The following is a 24,446-nucleotide window of genomic DNA, read 5'->3' as shown; positions in this document are numbered from 1 at the left end:
CAATTGCACAAGAAGTTGCACAAGTCTTTACAGCTTTTTACTTGTCTGAATGATTGTCTATGCAATTGTCTTTTATATAATGCATGTTCCTGCGTATGTGTTGCCTTTTTTTAACCTGATTGGCACTAAGACAAATTCAAATCAACTGTGTTGACATGGCAAGAAAGTATTGAACTTAAACTTGAACTGAGAAATAAAAATCTGTGAAGCTGAGACAAGAAGGCCGGCCTCTTTCCCATGGATGATTTTGTGTATGTAGGTTTTTTTCTGGTCATAGCGACATCAATTTGCACAGTAAACACATCGCAGAAGACTGTGACACATCGCGAGTTAGTTGAAAGAAATTCTATATGCCTACCTCACACACTAGAAGACTTTGAAAGCATTGACACAATTTTGTTCACAACTCGAAGATATCCCAAATTTAGCTTTCTGTGTGATGTGTCAGCTATAAACGTGAAGACAGAGAAGGCTTAGGACTCTGCTGCATGGTGTTAAAAGACAACTGGAGATAATTCCTCTTGACAAACCAGTAAAAGACCTAAAAATCTTTCTTCATCCAGCAGTATGACATCAAACTAAAAGCTGGGACTGGCTGTGGTACGGCAGGTTCCCCCCAACCCCACTCCTCAGGCGCAGGACGACCTTTAACGCAGCACAGCATATTGATGTCCAATAAAAAGGGACCTCTGAGGAATTGTGGGAGATGTTAGGAGATCATTTTACTGTGAAAACAGCGAGCGGTTTCCCGAGTTAGACAGCAGTTTGACTGGATACACATGAGGGAAAGTGGGGGGGAACTAATGGTGCTTTCTTTTTGTCTTGTAATCGCGACTAGTAGCTCGAGTGTGATGTCACATCCGTGTCGGAAAACTAATAACCGCGGAGTTGTTGCGTTCTTTTTGTCACACGATGCTACGAGTCGGAGAAAAGACGGATTTTTGTAACATTTTTAGTAACATTTAGGATTCTATTCACCCAGTTATTGACATATTACACACATATATTTCACAGTTTGATACATGAAAATTACATTTTGATTAACGTTAACGTTAGGCTACTGCTCTGCTTTCTGCTCCAGACTCGGCTTAAAGCCGTTGTTGTCATATAGCAACCGAGCGTCTCTAGCCAATTTCAGCTGCACAAGCTCCAAAATAACTAATCAGGCGATATTTAACTCCTAATAAGACTGTAGAGACATGTCTATAGGTAGCAGTATACAGCACTATGTTTAACTCCTAATAAGACTGTAGAGACATGTCTATAGGTAGCAGTATACAGCACTATGTTTAACTCCTAATAAGACTGTAGAGACATGTCTATAGGTAGTAGTATACAGCACTATGTTTAACTCCTAATAAGACTGTAGAGACATGTCTATAGGTAGCAGTATACAGCGCTATGTTTAACTCCTAATAAGACTGTAGAGACATGTCTATAGGTAGCAGTATACAGCACTATGTTTAACTCCTAATAAGACTGTAGAGACATGTCTATAGGTAGATGTATACAGCACTATGTTTAACTCCTAATAAGACTGTAGAGACATGTCTATAGGTAGCAGTATACAGCACTATGTTTAACTCCTAATAAGACTGTAGAGACATGTCTATAGGTAGCAGTATACAGCACTATGTTTAACTCCTAATAAGACTGTAGAGACATGTCTATAGGTAGTAGTATACAGCACTATGTTTAACTCCTAATAAGACTGTAGAGACATGTCTATAGGTAGCAGTATACAGCACTATGTTTAACTCCTAATAAGACTGTAGAGACATGTCTATAGGTAGCAGTATACAGCACTATGTTTAACTCCTAATAAGACTGTAGAGACATGTCTATAGGTAGCAGTATACAGCACTATGTTTAACTCCTAATAAGACTGTAGAGACATGTCTATAGGTAGCAGTATACAGCACTATGTTTAACTCCTAATAAGACTGTAGAGACATGTCTATAGGTAGTAGTATACAGCACTATGTTTAACTCCTAATAAGACTGTAGAGACATGTCTATAGGTAGCAGTATACAGCACTATGTTTAACTCCTAATAAGACTGTAGAGACATGTCTATAGGTAGCAGTATACAGCACTATGTTTAACTCCTAATAAGACTGTAGAGACATGTCTATAGGTAGCAGTATACAGCACTATGTGTACCACTACTTCATTTGGTTACAACAACGACAAAAGTGCTTAAAATTGTAGAAAACCACAATGTTTACTACGTGTGATGCACGTCGTAGCCATCTTTGAAAGTGAACTCGGGGTCCTCTGAGTTCAGACGACTTGACGAGTCATATATATACAGCCTCGGGGGGGGCGCTCTTTTTGCAACTTCCGGTTCGTAACTCCGGAAAACAACTCGTAGATCGACTTCGGTGGACAAAAATAACGCACCATTAGCCTGGTTGACACCAGACCCTTCTCAGCTGTAACTGAAGCTGGGGAAGCTTCATTCACAACCCATTTCCAAAGGGGCGTCACCAACGGACGCCACTCAAATGCTCTGGGCGTAATTGGATAGTCCTTCAACCAATCAGACCAACGATGAATGTAAACAAAAAGCTGCTTGTTGTCGCTGCACTAGGTCATCATGTAAAGCCCGCCTCAACGGTTGTGATTGGTGTAGAGCCCTCCTCAACGGTTGTGATTGGTGCCTCAATTTGGAAAAAAAATTGGAAATGGGCTTGAATGAGCAAATCTCAAATTTTCCAGAAGTTCGCCAGGGTTTTCCCAGGCTAAGGGGAACTGGTTCTTCATCCAGGAAACCACAACACAGGAGGTTTTTATATACTGCAGGGGTTTTAGCAAGCAGAAGTCAGTGAAAGGTCCTTATTTTGGGAGCTGAAACAATTAGTCAGAGTTTCACCTGCATAGAGAAAGTTTAGGTTCCCCCCAGAAAGAGGTTTTAACCAGCGCCAAAGGAAATTCACGAGCGCCAAAGAGTCTGATTTCAGCAGCCAGCCTCTCTCTACCATCAAGTCAGGATACAGTTTTAAAATGCTTTCAATTTCTTTTTTCAAAATGCCATAAATTGAATAACACACCCAAAATTCAATTAAAGTAGTGAACTGATCATTAAGTTTACTTGCAAAGAGCATTGTATGGAACCATTTATTTTTGTGCAATTTGCTTAAAGAAAAAAAAAAAAAAACATTTCTGATATAGAAACTTTGACAACTGGTTAAATTTGACCGGAGGACAACAGGAGGAATAATCGATCATTTAAATAGGCGATTGACTAATTGGAATCTTTGCAGCTGTACCAAGGAGAAGAGGTTTCAGGTGCATGTGTAGAAATGAATTTAGTTTATACAGAAATGTAGAATAAAAAGAGAGACTCAAATGATCACAAGATGAGATTTTCACAGTGACACAAATAACTCAAAAGATCACAAGACTACGACGAGGTCCTTGGTTCACTTGTTATTGTCGAGCTCCAGAAACGAAATCAGATTAGAGTGAGTGGACAGATAGCTGGCTGATCAGAGAAGCAGCCCTCTCTCTGTGATCACGTTAACCAGTTAGACGGCAGAGTCTGACACAAGAGCTCCTGTTGTAAAAGTCTAAGAAAAGACCACACCTATTTAGACTGCTGCTGTTGTTATCGGAGCCGACACGTCCCGGAAAACACAAACTCACCACGCCCGGAGGGTGCAGGGGTCAACAACATGGATCAGACACTGCTTTAACTATTTTAAAATTAACGTTGACAACTAATTGTCCAAAAAACAACTCTAAAAAAAGGCAACAAAAAGTTGAAAAAAAACCTCAGAATTTAATTCGGAAGAAGCGAGAAAAATTGTCAGAAAAAATAGTTTAAGAATTAAAAAAAATAAAAATAAAAAACTAGAAAATATCAGTTTTACTTTTTTTATGTAAGATATTAACACACACACACACACACACACACAGACACACACACACAGACACACACACACACACACACACACACACACCGAGACACACACACACACACACACACAGACAGAGACAGACAGACGGAGACACACTCACACAGACAGACACACACACATACAGAGACACAGACACACAGAGACAGAGACACACAGACACACAGACAGAGACACAGACACACAGAGACACACAGACAGAGACACAGACACACAGACAGAGACACAGACACACAGAGACAGAGACACAGACACACAGACAGAGACACAGACACACAGAGACACAGACAGAGACACAGACACACACAGACAGAGACACAGAGACAGACACACAGACAGAGACACACACAGACAGAGACACACACACACACACACAGAGACACACACACACACAGAGACAAACACAGAGACAGAGACACAATTTTATAGTTGATAGCTAATCGATTCATCTTCGCCACTTTAATGTCATAATAAATTAATAACAACCTGCAGAGTTCGGACACACTGCAATTAGCTGAGTAATGTCCAAATCGTTGGGGCTGAAATCTGAACGTTGAGTTGATTGAATTGCAAAAAGATTCGATGGATGCCATCTGTTTTTCTGAGAGGAATCAGGCCAGTCCGAAATGAAAGAAGAAGAAGGAAATCTCTCTCTCTCTCCCTCTCGTTGGGATTATGGACTGGGGGGTAATCGTCGTGTCCACAGAGGGATTACATTGGGCTCGGCCGGCCGCAGACATCTCTTTTTGGTTTTTTTTGGCAGATTGGAAAACTGTGTGTCGCAGAAATCTATTTTTCATCAGATGCTGGGACGTCAGGGTGAGCGTGACAAACGTACCGAGGCCCGGGACACTCGGGGGCATGGATGCTGCGTCACTACATGTACATATTATATTCAGGATGTAAAAATCGATTCAACTCATCACAAGGAGATGCAAGATAGTCCATAGTTAACTCACAAATTGCACCTTTTTTTTATGTTTTCTTTTCTAAATGTACTTTAAAAAAGGGTTATTTTTCAAGTTGTTAATGTTTAAGTGGTATGTGAGACTGTACGTACTCTGGTGGTCACTCACATTGACCGTACATGCAGATAACTTTACTTTGAAAGGAATTAGTTTTGCTTCATCCATTTCTCTCTTAGAGAAGAGCTCATAACCTGAGTGACAGGTTATGAGAGTGCCCATATTATTGAAGAAAAAAAAAAAAAAAAATTCACTTTTTTCTGGGATTTGAGGTGTTATTTTGTGTCTCTGGTGCTTCCACAGACATACAAACTTTGAAAAAACCCATCCATCCAATGCATCCTGCCTTCAGTCTCCTGGTGAGCTGGTCAAAATCTGCACGGCTTTCTACGGCACTAGCCGTTAGCATGCTAGCTCGTTCTCAATGGCAAAGCACTGCTACAACACACACTAGTTCACCATAATCTCCAAAAGAACTACTTCCATGTCCCTGTTCTGCAGGTATTCCACGCTAAGTTGGAAGTGTTCAATCGTTTAGAAGAAGTCTCCCGGCTAATCCTGCCTTGTACTGACTGAAGTTGGAGAAACAGCTAGCTAACTCATGTAATCCTTACCTAGCTACTGAGCATGTAGTCTTACCTAGCTACTGAGCATGTAGTCCTTACCTAGCTACTGAGCATGTAGTCTTACCTAGCTACTGAGCATGTAGTCTTACCTAGCTACTGAGCATGTAGTCTTACCTAGCTACTGAGCATGTAGTCTTACCTAGCTACTGAGCATGTAGTCCTTACCTAGCTACTGAGCATGTAGTCCTTACCTAGCTACTGAGCATGTAGTCTTACCTAGCTACTGAACATGTAGTCCTTACCTAGCTACTGAGCATGTAGTCCTTACCTAGCTACTGAACATGTAGTCCTTACCTAGCTACTGAGCATGTAGTCTTACCTAGCTACTGAGCATGTAGTCTTACCTAGCTACTGAACATGTAGTCTTACCTAGCTACTGAGCATGTAGTCTTACCTAGCTACTGAGCATGTAATCCTTACCTAGCTACTGAGCATGTGGTCTTACCTAGCTACTGAACATGTAGTCTTACCTAGCTACTGAGCATGTGGTCTTACCTGGCTACTGAGCATGTAGTCTTACTACTGAGCATGTAGTTACCTAGCTACTGAGCATGTAGTCTTACCTAGCTACTGAGCATGTAATCCTTACCTAGCTACTGAGCATGTGGTCTTACCTAGCTACTGAACATGTAGTCTTACCTAGCTACTGAGCATGTAGTCCTTACCTAGCTACTGAGCATGTAGTCTTACCTAGCTACTGAGCATGTAGTCTTACCTAGCTACTGAACATGTAGTCCTTACCTAGCTACTGAGCATGTAGTCTTACCTAGCTACTGAGCATGTAGTCTTACCTAGCTACTGAGCATGTAGTCTTACCTAGCTACTGAGCATATGCGACTGACAACAAAGATAGTACAGCAGTGTGAGGTCTCACTCTGTAGCTAAAACAGAGACCTGAACACAGGGTGAAAAGAGGAGCTGCAGCAATGTGCAGTAAATAAATATAATAAATATATTAAATATATAATAAACTGTTGTTTATTATATATTATAGATGTTTATATAAATATATAAAATATAAATAATAAACAAAAATATGGTGTTTTTTTTAAATTTAAACCATGTAAACCTATTCTGGTATAACCTCAAATTACAATTATGAACATGAAAATGAGCAGAATATGAGCAATTTAAGAACTTAAGCGTGATTGATGGTTGTGCGGAGGCTCCACGCAGAGCTTTCTCCGTAGCCTACTAAACTGCAAGTTAACGCACTGAGTCAGGGGTGGCAAACCTGTGGCTCTTGATCCGTATGCGGCTCTTTGCCTGCTCCTTTGAGGCTCTTACTGTGTGGCTGGGGGCTTTGTTATTGGTGGATTTTTTTTTTTTTTTTACTTTTTGAAACATTTCAGGTAAGTTAAAGGAACACGCCGACTTATTGGGATTTTAGCTTATTCACTGTAACCCCCAGAGTTAGATAAGTCAATACATACCCTTCTCATCTCCGTGCGTGCTGTAACGCTGTCTGATCCTGCAGGTGAATGGTTCCAGTAATCCTACTGCTCCAAATTGTGACAAAAGTGACAAAATAACGCCAACATGTTCCTATTTACATAGGCTACGGAGTAGGCCACATACATAGGCCTAGGCTACGGAGTAGGCCACATACATAGGCCTACAGAGTAGGCCACATACATAGGCCTAGGCTACAGAGTAGGCCACAAACATAGGCTACGGAGTAGGCCACATACATAGGCTACGGAGTAGGCCACATACATAGGCCTAGGCTACAGAGTAGGCCACATACATAAGCCTAGTCTACAGAGTAGGCCACATTCATAGGCTACGGAGTAGGCCACATACATAGGCTACGGAGTAGGCCACATACATAGGCTACGGAGTAGGCCACATACATAGGCTACGGAGTAGGCCACATACATAGGCCTAGGCTACGGAGTAGGCCACATACATAGGCTACGGAGTAGGCCACATACATAGGCCTAGGCTACAGAGTAGGCCACATACATAGGCCTAGGCTACAGAGTAGGCCACATACATAGGCTACGGAGTAGGCCACATACATAGGCTACGGAGTAGGCCACATACATAGGCTACAGGAGTAGGCCACATACATAGGCCTAGGAGCCACATACATAGGAGGCCTGAGGACATACATAGGCTACATAGGCCTAGAGGAGGGCCACATACATAGGCCTGGGCTACAAATAGGCTAGGGCCACATACATAAGGCTACAGAGTAGGCCATACATAAGCCTAGTCTACAGAGTAGGCCACATTCATAGGCTACATACATAGGAGTAGGGACACATACACATACCACACACATAGGCCAGGCTAGGGCTACATAGGCTACGGAGTAGGGCCACATACATAGGCTAGGCTACAGAGTAGGACACATACATAGGCTACTAAGGATAGGCCACACATAGGCTACAGTAGGCCACATAGGCTAGGCCACATACATAGGCTACGGAGTACATAGGACATACATACATAGGCTACGGAGGCCACATAGGCCACCACATACATAGGCCTGGGCCACATACATAGGCCTGGGCTAGGCCACATACATAGGCATACACCTAGGCTACGGAGTAGGCCACACATAGGCTACGGAGGGGACACATACATAGGCACATACATACATAGCCTACGGGCCACATACATAGGCCTAGGCTACGCAGTAGGCCACATACATAGGCTACGGAGTAGGCCACATACATAGGCTACGGAGTAGGCTCTGTGTAGAATCTATGTCCAACCATGAATCAGCCTTAATGCAGTAGGACTTTAATATAACAATGACTCGACAAGATCTCAGACTCTTCACCGGCCTCATGCCGCAGAGCAAACCGGAGGAGGATGAAGAGGAGAAGAAAGCAGGCCACAGAGTTCACACTGATGATCTCCACTCATCTATAAGTGATGAAGATGCAGAGAGGAGGAGGATGATGAGGAACTGGATGTTTGCAGACACTGAAGGACACTTTCCCTCCTGAACCAGAGAGTCTGCTGATATTAGACTGAGGTAAATCTGAGTGGAGATTTAAAGGTCCCATGTCATTGCTCATTTTCATGTTCATATATTTAGGGCCCGAGCGCCGAAGGCTCTATTGAAACTGAAGGAATTATTGTTTCTTTCTATTATTATTTTCCCGTCAAATGAATTGGCTTTTTGAGGGGCTCAATATATTCAAAAACTCACCAAATTTGGCGGTCGCATCAAGTCTGGTGAAAATTTAAGTATTTTAAGGGTTTCGGGAATAGGCGCACAAAAATGGCTCGCTAGCCGAAAGTTAAGAAAATTGAGCCCCTGCAGTGCGTTTAACGTAGACTCACGAAACTTGGTACACATATGTAACATGTCAAGATGTACAAAAAACTTCATTAGAGCCATACCCTAAACACAACAGGAAGTCCGCCATTTTGAATTAAATGTTCGAAATTAGTGCGATTTTGGCCATTTCCACATGTCGTACTTTAACGAACTCCTCCTAGAGATTTCATCCGATCAACTTCAGACTCGGTCTGTGCCATCTTAAGACGTTAAAGATGAAAAGTTGTTAAAAGAAAAACTTTTCGTCATAGGGCGTGGCCGTGGCGGGCGGCCATTTTGTGCGTTCGCCGCGAAAACAGGAAGTGGGTGTAACTCGAGTGTACGTTGTCCGATTACCTCGAAACTTTTCAGGATTCATAAGAGTCCGACCCTGAGGACAAATAAACGCCGATATTTACTTAAAGTCATAGCGCCCCCTAGTGGCAACAGGAAGTAGGCCTAAAAGTCAAGGTGCTATACTTTAACAAACTCCTCCTAGAGATTTGATCCGATGGACTTCAAACTTGGTCTGTACCATCCCAACACCTTAACGATGAAAAGTTATTAAAAGAAAAACTTTTCGTCAGACGGCGTGTGCGTGGCGTGGCGGCCATTTTGAGTGTTTAGCGATGAACAAGGATGTTGTTGTAACTTGAGTGTACGTTGTCGTATCTGCCCGAAATTTCTCACAATTGACAAGGTTCCAGGCCTGAGGACACCTACAGGCCAAAATTGACTTTTGGTCATAGCGCCCCCGGCTGGCAACAGGAAATCTGCCTTATATGACAAACATTATCCGATTTGCATGAAACTCAGAATGTGTGGTCTACATGTGATACTGAGCCGCCCCCGATATGGCCACGCCCACTTACTCAGGCCACGCCCCCTTTCATAACATTTGAACCGTTTAAGGTAGAGTCTTGTGTGAGGTGTCATTGAACTCAGCAGAGTTCCTTCTTTATTGGTGATGGTTTGGCCCCCTATGTTTAAGCCACGCCCCCTTTACATGCTGACCCATTTAAGGTAGAGTCTTGTGTGAGGTATCATTCATCTCAGCAGAGGCTTCATTTTTAATTTGTGATGGTTGGACCCGCCCCCTATGCGTTAGCCACGCCCCCTTTCACAGCTAATGAACCGTATGACGTAGAGTCTTGTGTGAGGTATCGTTGAACTCGGCGGGGAGTTAACTTTTCATTGGTGACGGTTTGCGGCGTCTAAGTGCCTCGCAAATGCACGGTCGCAAGGAGCGCCATCCGCCGATAATCCTGACGCGCTTAGAGGCACGAGGGCCCGTCCATCGCTGCTCGCAGCTTTAATTCATATTACGCTCTCTCTGTAGTCTACCGTTAGCTAGCTATCGTAAATGTAGGCTACTTTTAAAATGCAATATTGTCCCTCTGGACTCACCAAAACGGACGTAAAAGCATATTAATCATTCACTGCACGTGATCGCTAGTAAACATGTCACACCTGCTCTGCTAGTCTATCGTTCAGGACCAGACCCTGTAGCCTGGTGGTGGGGGGAGTCTGCCCTTTCAAACTCCTACCTACCCAAAAATCTGGATTCGGTGCATCCCTAGAAGAACCTAGAAAATATTCACATTTAACACGCTGACATCACACAAGTTTTAACTCAATAGAAATAGTTGGAGATTAGTTTAATAGTTGACACAATCGACTCACCTTTGCAGCTTTTAAGTAAATACAGTGGTGCTCATAAGTATAGAAACCCATGCTAAAGTTGACTAAAAAGAGGAATAGATCTTAATGCCTTAATTTAAAAAATTTGTTAAAAATCCAACCTTTAAGGACACCAATATTCTTTGTGAATGAATAATGTATCGTAAATAAATAAATGTTCTTCCTTAAAATACAGGGGGCATAACTCAGTACACCCCTATGTTAAATTCCCATAGAGGCAGGCAGACTTTTATTTTTAAAAGCCAGTTATTTCATGGATCCAGGATACTATGCATCCTGATGAAGTTCCCTTGGCCTTTAGTATTAAAATAGCCCCCCCACATCATCACATAGCCTACCCTTCACCATACCTACAGATTGGCATGGGGTACTTTCCATAAAATCAGCTCTCAATGCAAATTAAACTAGATATTAGGCTAACTGAAATACCTAGAGATTGGCATAGTTTTATTTCAGATAGCCTAATAGCTGTTTTGATTTGCATTGAGAGATGATCTTATGGAAAGTACCCCATGCCAATCCCAAGGTATGGTGGAGGGTACATGATGTAAGGGGCTAATTTAATTAAATTCTTCTTTTTTCTTTTTAACAAGAAAGCATAAATATAAAGTGGGAATTTCAAAATGAAAGCACATCTTAGAGATGATCCGTATCGATATTTTTACGCGGGGTCTCCTATGATATGAAGGCTTGTTTTCGTACATTCAGCTCCATAAATATTTCATCAGTGACGCTAGTTTCTTTTGCATTAGCTTTCCCTTATGACACGAGACACGTTAAGTGATTATATTACATAACACATGCAGGGAGTACTTTTGTTTGCACAGGGCATCTTTTGCATAAACACTTGGCTTGGTTTAAATGTCAGCATCCGAGTCAGTCAGTCATTCAGTCCTGGGAAACTCAAACAGATCGGACCACATTCCTGCTGCTCGGCGTCCGTTAACCCCGCAGCAGCGTCTCAGTGTCCTCTGGTTCCCGTTAGCTGGCATCGAGGCGCAACAACACGATGCTGCCAACACACACGCACGCACACACACACACGCACACACACACACACACACACACACACACACACACACACACACACACACACACACACACACACACACACACACACACACACACACACACACACACACACACACACACACACACACACACGCTATAGGCGAGGATACAGAGAGCAGCTTTCCTGGAAGCTGTGCAGCTGAAGGAGTTGCTAACTCCGCCCCCCAAACAGCTCATTTCTCTAAAACACATTTCCTCGGTTCCTCTCTCCTCCCGTGACCTCCCAAGACACTCAAGTCATTGTAACAGTATTTGGAGTTTCTATTGTCTATTTTAAGTTTTAATTTTGTAATTTCCACCTCTTGTATAACCTGTATTGATGCTGGAGCTTTCAGACAAACTACACAATTTAAGAATGATCATTTCTTTCACATTGGTCAAGAAGTTAAAGTGTGTGTGTGTGTGTGTGTGTGTGTGCGTGTATATATGTGTGCATGTCGGTGCATGTGTGCGCGCGTTTGTGTGCACGAGTGTGTCTGTGTGTGCGTGTTTGTGTGTGCATGTGTGGGTCTGTGTGTGCGTGTTTGTGTGTGCATGTGTGGGTCTGTGTGTGCGCGTGTGTGGGTCTTTCCTTGTGTGTGCGCGCGTGTGTGTGTGTAACACTTGTCAGTCAATAAATGCCTTGCATTCTATACCCTAAAATCTTCCCAAATAAGGTTCTCAAGAGGTGGAAATTAAAAAATTAGAAACTTTAAAAACAAAAGAAACTCCAAATATTGTTACAATGACTTGTGTCTTGGGAAGTCGCAATGTCCCTGCACTACACCTTGAAAACACAGCACAGAGTAGTTTCCCCTCTACTCCTCTGGATGGAAACAAACTGTTGTTTGCTATTGTGGTTCTATTCTAAGAGAATTCGCGAGATCTCGTGGGTCCTCGTGACTTCAGCTGTCAGTGATGGCCGCAGCCGTTCCACAACAAATCCGGACCACTAAGGTCTATATAAAAGAGACTTCAGATACAGTATTAGAGGACCACTAAGGTCTATATAAAGGAGACTTCAGATACAGTATTAGGGGACCACTAAGGTCTATATAAAAGAGACTTCAGATACAGTATTAGGGGACCACTAAGGTCTATATAAAAGAGACTTCAGATACAGTATTAGGGGACCACTAAGGTCTATATAAAAGAGACTTCAGATACAGTATTAGGGGACCACTAAGGTCTATATAAAAGAGACTTCAGATACAGTATTAGGGGACCACTAAGGTCTATATAAAAGAGACTACAGATACAGTATTAGGGGACCACTAAGGTCTATATAAAAGAGACTTCAGATACAGTATTAGGGGACCACTAAGGTCTATATAAAAGTATTGAAAAGGCAGCATGTCATGGGACCTTTAACATTTTAAATGTCAGCATCAGAGTCCGACACACACACACACACACCTTCAACAACCTCTCCACCATCCTGTCCTCTGCTGTTTTTTCAGCCGATTCCTTCCGTTTACCATTAACACACACTGCTGCTGTTTGTGTTGTATGTGTGCTCTAACTCCCAGCCCCCGGACAGTCACACCGACACGCTTTATGACCTCTCGCCCCGCTGCGATGGCTCAAAACAAACACCAGCACGGCTGCAGCCATGGCGGCACACTCTTTCCTGCAGATCTACAAACACGACGAGGTCGGAGAGGTCGGCAGGAGCCGTTAACACTTTATCAGGTTATATGGGACGTCTGATAAGTCATTAAATCAGTGGTTTACCCCCACTATAACCCTTATGTTTTCCTAGGGTCAAATTTGACCCGTTTTCAAAAGGTTTTAATATCAGAAATATGGGTTTCTTACAACGAAATTGCCCAAAAATAACATGGATGTTTGTATACAACCCATACAATATTTAAAAAAAAAATAATTATCATTTACATTCAATTTTGGGTGTTTTATTCAATTTCATAGCATTTACAAAAATGTTTAAATGGTGTCCCGACAAAATTTTGTCTGTGATCCACTCAACATCCTCTGGTCTTTACTAATAGTCAAAATAATTCATAATTTCTGCTTTTTTTAACTTAAAACTTTGGTATAATGTCATGTAAATAAGGTTTATTGATCAGGAATTAAAAAATTAAAAAAAACGTTAAAAAAGCGCCAAAAGTTTATGGTCAACGGGAAGACAACCCAAGGGTTAAAAGGTGTAAAGATAAATCAATACAAGAGTCAAAGCTTCCATGGACACTACACTGACTCAGTGTGTTACATTTAGATTAGATAATACTTTATTTATCCCACAATCGGGAAATTCACTTATTACAGCAGCAGTTTTTCCAGAATAAAAACAAACCAACCAAACAACCAGACAATGTGCAAAAAAAAAAAAAAAAAAAAAAAAAAAAAACACTGAATGAATGTAAAGTGGCATTATATAAAAAGTATTTCAGTAAAGTAAGGTGGCCATAAAAAAAAAATACTGTAATGTAAGTAATTGACGTGAAATTAGATTGAAAAATATGTAATAACATAACAGCGAAAGTAATTAACCATAATATAAATTATATTTTAGTGTGACCATAATATAAATAATATTGAAAAAGTAAGTACTTGGAATGGAAAAGATATAAATACAGATGGAAAAATATAAATACAAATAATAAGAAATATATACATAGAGCCATGCTGAGTGCAAAATCTTTTCAAATATTTGGTTATTATTTGTGCACACTGCACATTATTCTTCTTCATACTTTAAACAACTGCACATTCAGCTGATATTTTGCACGTGTTCATCCTCTATTTCCAAACAGTGTGCAGCTTTTTTTCATTCACACAACAACAGATTTATCTCCACCAGGGAGGGTGTGGTGAGGGAGCTACTGTGTGGTGGGTTGGGGTGGGAATGCTGGAATAACCGAGACGGCCGGGATTGATAGAGTGACTAAAAGGGCTGGAAAAATGGTAGGAGAGTGGATCAAGTATATGATGACCGTCTGACAAAAATAACACAGAAAATAACGAGGGACCCTGGTCACCCTCTTCATGCTAATTTGACAGGCAGAGTTATGGAACGTAGTGGTAGGCTAAGGCCTCCTGGGACTCGAACTAAGCAGTATGCTCTCTCTTTTACACCTCAGACTATCAGACAGCACAACAAGCACTTGAAACATACATTTTTATAAATTCTGTATTGTATTATATTGTATTTATTGTATTGGGCGGTTAGGAGCACTGTAATTTCCATTTTTATGGATGAAATGGACTTCACTTTGACTGACTTTGTGTGTGTGTGTGTTTGTTAGTTGTGTAGTCTGGCTGTCTTAACCTGGCTCCGCCTGGGTTTGCGGTATATTTGCGGGTTTTCTCCGGCCAAATATTTACCGGTCCAATCAGTGAACAGAGGGAGTGGCTGAGAACGATGGCGTTGAGGTCGTGCGCGAGAAAGATGCGAGCGAAGCCATACGGTCCTTTGTGGCAACGCTGCCGAATATCCAGAAGTTAAAGCCCGAGCAAGAGCCATCTTTGCTGAGTTGTGTTGGGGGCCATGATGTTGTGGACCTCCTCCCCCACGGGGGTTCGGGAACAGTTTGACTGAAGGAGTTGGCTAAGGCAAGTGATGCTAATGCTAAATATTAGCCGATAGTTGTGTCCCTTCTTATTGCACATGCGCATGACATATGTCACGACCAAACGTTAGTGATTGGTTCTGGCAGATCCAGAGTGGCTCTGGGCGGATCCAATAGTTTTAAACTTCAACAGAGTAGAGTAGGAAGTTAACACTTGTAAATGGAGAGGGGCCAGACTCTCGGTACAAATGAAATGGACCAGAGTCTGGTAGGACCAGGCTAGTGTACCAGAGTCTGGTAGGACCAGGCTAAATGGACCAGAGTCTGGTAGGACCAGGCTAGTGTACCAGAGTCTGGTAGGACCAGGCTAAATGGACCAGAGTCTGGTAGGACCAGGCTAGTGTACCAGAGTCTGGTAGGACCAGGCTAGTGTACCAGAGTCTGGTAGGACCAGGCTAAATGGACCAGAGTGTGGTAGTCCAAGGCTAGTGTACCAGAGTCTAGTAGGACCAGGCTAGTGTACCAGAGTCTGGTAGGACCAGGCTAGTGTACCAGAGTCTGGTAGGACCAGGATAAATGGACCAGAGTCTGGTAGTCCAAGGCTAGTGTACCAGAGTCTAGTACGACCAGGCTAAGTGACCAGAGTCTGGTAGGACCAGGCTAGTGTACCAGAGTCTGGTAGGACCAGGATAAATGGACCAGAGTCTGGTAGTCCAAGGCTAGTGTACCAGAGTCTAGTAGGACCAGGCTAAGTGACCAGAGTCTGGTAGGACCAGGCTAAATGGACCAGAGTCTGGTAAGACCAGGCTAGTGTACCAGAGTCTGGTAGGACCAGGCTAAATGGACCAGAGTCTGGTAGGACCAGGCTAGTGTACCAGAGTCTGGTAGGACCAGGCTAAGTGACCAGAGTCTGGTAGGACCAGGCTAGTGTACCAGAGTCTGGTAGGACCAGGCTAAATGGACCAGAGTCTGGTAGGACCAGGCTAGTGTACCAGAGTCTGGTAGTCCAAGGCTAGTGTACCAGAGTCTAGTAGGACCAGGCTAAGTGACCAGAGTCTAGTAGGACCAGGCTAGTAAAGGTGTAGCATAGACCGAGAAAGAAATAAGTTTTGGACTGGATCCAAATCCCAGGGTGGATACACTAATTATTGTTCAGTATTGTAACATGGCACATAGGGAATGGCTTGACAGAGGTCTGTGCTCTCCGATTGTCTTGTAGTTTACTTATTTTTCATTGTGATTCTATATTTTATGTCTATGACTCTTGCAGCACTTGTTTCTCCCCCCTCGTATATTATGTCTATTGTGGCTGTTACGTACCAAATACCGAGGGGAAAATTCCACTTATGTGAAAACCTACTTGGCAATGAACCTGACTCCACCCGAATTCTGCATGGAATTGGGAGAAAACAGAAGCATCCATACGGGTGTCAAAACCTGATCTTTCCAGAATAACTGTCTGCACTTCACTGTAATCTATAGCCTGTCTGTGGCAATGTGCACAATCAGACACAGTCTCAGAACACAAACCACCTTTAAACTATTCACAAATGAAGAAATGTCAGCCTGCAAAATGCACGGCTGCATCATATAAAACCAGCCTCTTCTCATTAAGCATTCGTACAATCTGTACAGCTACGAAAAAGTAAAGTCCTGTAATTGTTATGTGTTCCATGTTTTCACATGGCTTTAAAGAGGGGGAGCAGAGTTCATGTCCTGGAAGAAGTTAAGGAGAAAACACAAGACTTTCACCCAGGAAACAGGTGTTCATGTCCTGGAAGAAGTTAAGGAGAAAACACAAGACTTTCACCCAGGAAACAGGTGTTCATGTCCTGGAAGAAGTTAAGGAGAAAACACAAGACTTTCACCCAGGAAACAGGTGTTCATGTCCTGAAGAAGTTAAGGAGAAAACACAAGACTTTCACCCAGGAAACAGGTGTTCATGTCCTGGAAGAAGTTAAGGAGAAAACACAAGACTTTCACCCAGGAAACAGGTGTTCATGTCCTGGAAGAAGTTAAGGAGAAAACACAAGACTTTCACCCAGGAAACAGGTGTTCATGTCCTGGAAGAAGTTAAGGAGAAAACACAAGACTTTCACCCAGGAAACAGGTGTTCATGTCCTGAAGAAGTTAAGGAGAAAACACAAGACTTTCACCCAGGAAACAGGTGTTCATGTCCTGGAAGAAGTTAAGGAGAAAACACAAGACTTTCACCCAGGAAACAGGTGTTCATGTCCTGGAAGAAGTTAAGGAGAAAACACAAGACTTTCACCCAGAGAACTACTTAAGCGGGCCGGTGTTTTAACCCAAACAACAATCTTTTTTCTGATCTTAACTTCATTACATTACACTTTATTTTCTGGCCTTGTGAAATCAATGTCATCATCAACTAAGGACCTAAAAAAAGAACTTTTCATGGCTTGAAAGCTGCATGCCAGAGCGGGAGGGTTTTTCCCAGCATGTGTGAGGGTGAGCCTTTGATAAATCAGCGATCGTACCTATGAGAGCCTGGAAGAGGTTGCTCTGGAAGATGTCGATGACCCTCTGGATGGAGTGTCGGAGCTGCCGGTCCTCGGCGTGGTGCAGCTTGGCCCGGTACTCCTCCAGCAGCAGCAGCGCTCGCTGTGCATCTGGAGGGAGGGAGGGAGGGAGGAAGCAGAGGTTAGTCAGGGATACAGCAGAGCTAAAAAGCAGCAGAGCAGTCACTGCTAGCGGTTCACTCTGGGCCTCAGCGAGAAATGAAAACTGATCCGAGACACGACAGCAGCAGAGTGCAGCTTCCAGCTCTGTCTCACTGGTCTGAATGAACAGCTGCTTTGGACCAGGGCTGCACAATTTATCTCTTATTTATCCTTCATCGTGATATCAATCTCTGCAATAGCATCGCGAAAGGCTGAGCAAATGCCAAGAGAGTTTTTGTGTCAGATTAAGTTAGTTAGTTTTGGCCCATCCCACATGGGATTACAAGACACCAAACGTCTTCCGGTCACATACAGTACAGGCCAAAAGTTTGGACACACCTTCTCATTCAATGCGTTTTTATTTTCATGACTATTTACTTTGTAGATTCTCACGAATGTACGAATGTAAAAAGTGTGAAATAACTGAAAACATGTCTTATATTTTAGATTCTTCAAAAAAAAAAAAAAAAAAAAAACAAGTGTAGTAAACAACAGTCAGTGACTTGTTTATTGCTAAGGCCATGGTCAAAATTAAAGATTTAATAATAATGTAATAACTATAACAATAACTTATTTCACCAGTAAATTGCTGTTGAACCCCAGATGGGAAAAGGGTATTTTACAATTACTGTGAATGCACCACGAGGCTACCTGTTTTAAGTGAATCTGTGTTGTTTAATTCCGACCATATAAACATACTGTATGTCTATGAATTGCGACATCCCGCTGTTGAAGTCCTCCACAGTGAAATACAGTCACACTTTACACTGTTTAACGTTAGCTGTCAGCATTTTAACCGTGATTAATCCAGCTGCTAGCTAAAAGGTAGGCTAACGTTACATGCTGTCAGGTGTAGTGTAAAGTCAGGCACCGAAACTTTCGTTCTTATTCGGTCTCGTTACTACCGTTTACGTCGGCACCGGTTCCCTATTGGCACCGAGTTTCGGTACCCAACCCTATTCATGAGGTAGTCACCTGAAATGGTTTTACCTCCACAGGTGTGCTTTGTCAGGGTTATTTAGTGGAATTATTTCCCTTATTAATAAAAAAAAGCAAAGGGTGGCTACTTTGAAGAATCTAAAATATAAGACATGTTTTCAGTTATTTCACACTTTTTTGTTAAGTACATAATTCCATATGTGTTCATTCATAGTTTTGATGCCTTCACTGAGAATCTACAATGTAAATAGTCATGAAAATAAAAAGGAAACGCAAAACACAACAACAACAAAAAAAAATGTATAAAATGATAAATCTTCACCTGGACAAGTGACTTTTTGTGCACGGACAAATGAAAAGGTAAATGCACTTGTCCAAAAGGAAGCAAACTGATCTCTCTAGTTTAAATAATCTTCTTGAATCAAGGACCGTAACGGAAATAACTTGTGGACTTAACTGGAGGAAAGCCGGGGGTTTAGGAAGGAGGACATTATTTTGCTGAATAATCCTTCTGTACTTTAACTGCAGTGACATGTGGACTTCGGTACTTTTATATAGAGCTGGGCAAAATATCGATATTATATCGATATATTGTGATATGAGACTAGATCTTGTCTTTGATTTTGGATATCGTCTTATGACATAAGTCTTTTCCTGGTTTTAAAGGCTGCATTACAGTCAAATTATTATTTTCTTAACTTACCAGGTCCGTGTAACGCTTATCAGTTCAATTTTCTAAGCACAAACGGACATTTGGAAAAACAGAAAAATGGGTTCAAATATCCAATTTCTCATTTTTTCCACCATAACAAATAAAAAATTGGATCTTTAAATTGTTTTTTCCAATTTTCTGTTTTTATTCAGAGGATCAGAAATTTAGAAAATTACAAAATTGCGTCTGGGCTCCAATTATTCAATACTGCCACCATGGTATTCTCTCATTTCCTTGTTCCGCCTAGCTACGCCCCCCGCACTCGAAACCATCAGTTGCACCTCTGACCCCAAAGTCTATCAGTTTTTATTTATTTTTTGGTCCATATGAAGTTAATGACCTGCATATTCCACAAAGTAGAGGAAGAGAATACCATGGCAGTATTGAATAATTGGAGCCCAGACGCAATTTTGTAATTTTCTAAATTTCTGATCCTCTGAATAAAAACAGAAAATTGCATGAAAAACAGGTTAAAAGATCCAATTTTTTAATTTGTCATGGTGGAATAAAAAAGGAAAAATTTGATATTTGAACCCATTTTTCTGTTTTTCCAAATTTCCGTTTGTGCTTAGAAAATTGAACTGATAAACGTTACACTGACCTTACCAGACTGTTGTAACTGTTCTATTATTTGCCTTTACCCACAAAATCATTATATCCACATTACTGGTGATTATTGATCTAAAATCTAAGTGCGTAAATATTTTGGGAAAGCACCAATAGTCAACACTGCAATATTGATATTGAGGTATTTGGTCAAAAATATCACGATATTTGATTTTCTCTACATCGCCCAGGCCTACTTTTATATACTTGTAATGGAGTATTTTTAAGTTGCATGCTGATTTCTGTTAGGCTACGTTCAGACTGCAGGTAAAAGTGGCCCAAATCTGATTTTTGTTGGGGGGGGTGGTCAAGTGAGCAGGTCAGACTTCTTCAGAAGTAGTGTGAACACTCAAATCTTGCCCAGATCTTTAGACCACTTCCATATGTGGTCCTAAATCAGACCCAGGTCTGATTATTTTCAATGCAACCACAGTGTGAACAACCAAGGTGGATTAGACGCGACTTTTACGTCAATCTACATCGACATTTGTCACTATGGACCTTTTTCACGGCAGACATGTTGACTTGTCATAGTAGGAAAAGCACAGCTGAGACTGATCACCTTAACGATGGCTCAGTTCCATCAAGTGTCCCAGTAAGATATTTCAGTGAGTCAGCATGAACAATACCAGGACCTCACCTAAGTGGAATGCAGCCATCAGTAATGGTTTAATACCAGGGTCTCTCCTAAGTGGAATGCAGCCATCAGTAATGGTTTAATACCAGGGTCTCTCCTAAGTGGAATGCAGCCATCATTAATGGTTTAATACCAGGGTCTCTCCTACGTGGAATGCAGCCATCAGTAATGGTTTAATACCAGGGTCTCTCCTAAGTGGAATGCAGCCATCAGTAATGGTTTAATACCAGGGTCTCTCCTAAGTGGAATGCAGCCATCATTAATGGTTTTGAACACACCTGTGCTTTTCCTACTATGACATGTCAACATGTCTGCCGTGAAAAAAGGTAAATTATGCACCAGCGGGAGTTAGCCCTAGACACAGACAGTAACATTAAAATCCAATTTGGCTCTCTCTCTCTCTTCATTCTTCTCCTCCTCAGCACCTAGCTCATTAATGTCACGGCTGCCATTACACAAACATTTTGAAATAAAAGTGAAAATGCTGACTTCCTCCATAACCTCCCTAACTTTAGTGCAACAGCGGGCTGCGTCTGATGTCATCGTTATTGGTCTTTTGAGCACACACTGGAATCTGATATAGGCCACATTTTAAAGAAGGTCATGCGAACTTTTGGCCCTTATTTTGACCCTTTTTTTGCACTCCAACACTTTTCTTAATACTTTATTACGCTTTCAACACGGTGATACTTTTGTTGCATGCTGATTTCTGTCAGTTAAATGTTTGACCCTGTTAAAACCTGTACGGTAAACATCTTATTATCTAGTCTTTACAAGTAGAAAATAGATTTTTAGAAATGAATTAATAATTGACTGAAGTTTAATTAATCAGAAAGTTATGACACATCAGATTATTAGTATTAAATAGTATTTAGACAAACAAGAGACACTAAATCAAATGTAAACACACACACCAACAGACAGACACACACCAACACATCCAAAACACACACACACACACACACACACACACACACACACACACACACACACACACACACACCTCAGCTGTGTCCCAGTGAAAAGTATAATTAGCCTGCTTTTAACTCACTATTGACACAATTAAGGATTTTTTAAAAGTAGAAACGTAAAAGTATAGAAGATAATTAATATCGTAAGCATCCAATAATATTTTTAGAAATTTTATTTCATAGTGAAAACTTCTTCAAGAAGACTGTGGTTGTAAATATTTTATTAATATTAGAGTTTATTTATAGTTGGGCTGGTCTCCAGACAAGGTGCCCCATATATAACTTGGTTAGCAACAGCGGCTAACCGGCTAGCACCTACTTAAACTCACTTTACCTGCCCGGCACGGCACGGCCCAGTAAGGCCGAAATAACCCGTGTATGCTGCGTTTATGTCGAGTTATATCCGTGTTTCTTTAAGTGTTGTGTTTCTTTATACGAAGCTGTGGTTGGAGTTTCTCCCAGCAGGCAGCGGTTAGGTTAGCCGTGCTAGCTAATGCTAGTTAATACGTATAAGTGAGAGCGGCTTACCTTTCTTTCTGACTGGCATGGTAGCGTCTGGCTCGGCTCGGCTCGGTTTGGAGCTACTTCTGTGTTAGCCACATACACTCCTCACACACAGGACTACAGTCTAGTATCGATTATTCCGCCAGTTGAAGCCGCTGTCACCGCTCCAAGTCCGAAGAAAATATCTCCACGAAGACACCGAAGTTCCCCTCCGACAAACTAACGTTAAGTAACGGTTGACTGTCAGGGGAAACTGACACGTCCACCGGCAATAACAACGCCGAATCCCCCGGGAGAACTTACACAACAACAGACAGGAGCCCCGGTTAAAAGTAATATCACAGAAAGCGAGTAGGGTCCAGAGAAGACGCACACACAAAAAAAAAGCTCCGGTGCGTTACCGACTCTCAGTGCTGTACTTCCCCGCCAGAGAGGCTCCCTGCCCCGGCGTGCACCGCGCAGGCTGACCGCGGGTGGAGACACACTGGTGGCTGTTTAAAAAAAAAGTGGAAAATCTAGCTTTCTCCAACTGGGACCTTCCGTGTGCCAAACTCCATGTGAAATACACTCCGTTTCCGTGCCGGCGGAGTGCCAGGCGGTGCATGCAATGCTGCTTCTGTGGAAGCTGTGATGCGTATTCCAGATAGGCTATATTAACAAAAAAAAAACTTCAAAGTCCAGCCTGCATGGTGGTGGTGGTGGTGGCACACCTAAACTCAAACCGTGCCAAGCACAGACTGATTTATCCCGCACTGGCACTCACACTTTATAGCCTATGTGTATTATTCCCAGCGCAGGCTGCATTCGTGTCAAACTTCTCTGAGCGTAAATCCCTCCTCTCTTTTCCTTCTACTTCCTCTTTAATCCTGCTCTCTTTTCTTTCTCTTCTACCTCCCTCCTCCTCCTCCTCCTCCCCAGGTTCTAGGCTACAAATTCCAAACTTTCCTCCAAAATGGCGTCTCACACAGAGCTGCAAATGTGAACCATGTGATTTCCTAAAAGCCTACCCCTTCTGCAACCTGCCGCCCAATCATGCAGCTCACCTACAAGGGACCGAGGGAGAATAGGAGGGTCAGGGTGAAAGGAGGAAAGGAGGAAAGGAAGAGTGAAAAGTTTGGGATTACAGAAAGAGAAAGGGAAGGTGGAAGCCTGGGGAAAGAGAGAGAGAGGAGAGGAAAGGGGAAGATTATAGATGAGATTATATCTGATTTAGGAGAAATAGAAGAAAAATAGGAAGAGGTAAAAACAACAGATGAAGACTTCCAGATAGAGAGGATGAAAGAGGGAAAGAAGAGATGTGAGATGTGAAAGAAGACAAGCAAGGGAGGAGGAGGAGGAGAAAAATGACCATAAAATATTAGATTAAATGAGGAGAAAATTGAAGAAAATGTGAAGAAGGTAAACAATGGATGAAGAGGATGAGGAGAAGGTAGAACAACTCCAAGATGAGAGGATGAAAGATGAAACGAAGAGATGTGAAAGAAGACTGAAGATGAAGAGGAGAGGTAGAGGGAGGAAGAGGAGGAGAAAGATAAAGACAATGGGATTAAATCAGGAGGAGAAACTGAAGGTGAAAGATGGATGAAGAGGGGAAAAAAACCTCTAGGATGAAAGTTAAAAGAATGAGGGGAAGAGGAGAGGTAGAGGAAGAAGGGAGGACGAGGAGGTGAAAATGAAGAAATGGAAGAAAAGGAGAAGAGGTAAACGATGGATGAAGAGATGCAGAAAAATGAAATATGAGATGTAAAAGAAGAAAGACGATGAATGAGGGCAGGAAGAGAAGAAACAGATCAGGCTATATGAGGTCAAATAGAAAGGAAAAAGATGGATGAAGAGGAAGAGAGAGACTCCAGGGTGATGAAGAGGAAGAGAGAGAGAAGGTGGAGAAACTCCAGTGTGATGAAGAGGGAGAGCGAAAAGGTGGAGAAACTCCAGGATGATGAAGAGGAAGAGAGAGACTCCAGGATGATGAAGAGGAAGAGAGAGACTCCAGGGTGATGAAGAGGAAGAGAGAGAGAAGGTAACTCCAGGGTGATGAAGAGGAAGAGAGAGACTCCAGGGTGAAGAAGAGGAAGGGAGAGAGAGAAGGTGGAGAAACTCCAGGGTGATGAAGAGGAAGAGCGAGAAGGTGGAGAAACTCCAGGGTGATGAAGAGGAAGAGAGAAACTCCAGGGTGATGAAGAGGAAGAGAGAGACTCCAGGGTGATGAAGAGGAAGAGAGAGAAGGTGGAGAAACTCCAGTGTGATGAAGAGGGAGAGCGAAAAGGTGGAGAAACTCCAGGATGATGAAGAGGAAGAGAGAGACTCCAGGATGATGAAGAGGAAGA

At 42.2% G+C, this 24,446-nt stretch overlaps 1 protein-coding gene across 13 annotated transcripts in view; it reads right to left on the bottom strand.

Annotated features, from left to right (window-relative positions):
• The window catches only part of dlg1b (discs large MAGUK scaffold protein 1b), a 200,969-nt gene extending 177,829 nt beyond the window's left edge, over positions 1–23,140 (bottom strand). For 3 of the 13 annotated variants that reach the window (XM_028592314.1, XM_028592316.1, XM_028592319.1), the window contains exons 1-2: positions 22,144–23,138; positions 17,568–17,699 (exon numbers count right to left, since the gene is read on the bottom strand). In XM_028592314.1, the coding sequence (XP_028448115.1) occupies positions 17,568–17,699; positions 22,144–22,162 (151 nt within the window). In that variant the 5' untranslated portion in view covers positions 22,163–23,138. Of the gene's footprint in view, positions 1–17,567; positions 17,700–22,143 lie in introns of all 13 variants that reach the window. The other 10 variants (XM_028592311.1, XM_028592313.1, XM_028592318.1 and 7 more) reach the window with 8 other exon arrangements.
• Between the last annotated feature and the right edge of the window lie 1,306 nt (positions 23,141–24,446).

Source organism: Perca flavescens, chromosome 12, assembly GCF_004354835.1.
Source record: "Perca flavescens isolate YP-PL-M2 chromosome 12, PFLA_1.0, whole genome shotgun sequence".
NCBI classification, from domain to species: Eukaryota; Metazoa; Chordata; class Actinopteri; order Perciformes; family Percidae; genus Perca; species Perca flavescens.
This window is presented reverse-complemented; position numbering and strand designations above follow the sequence as displayed.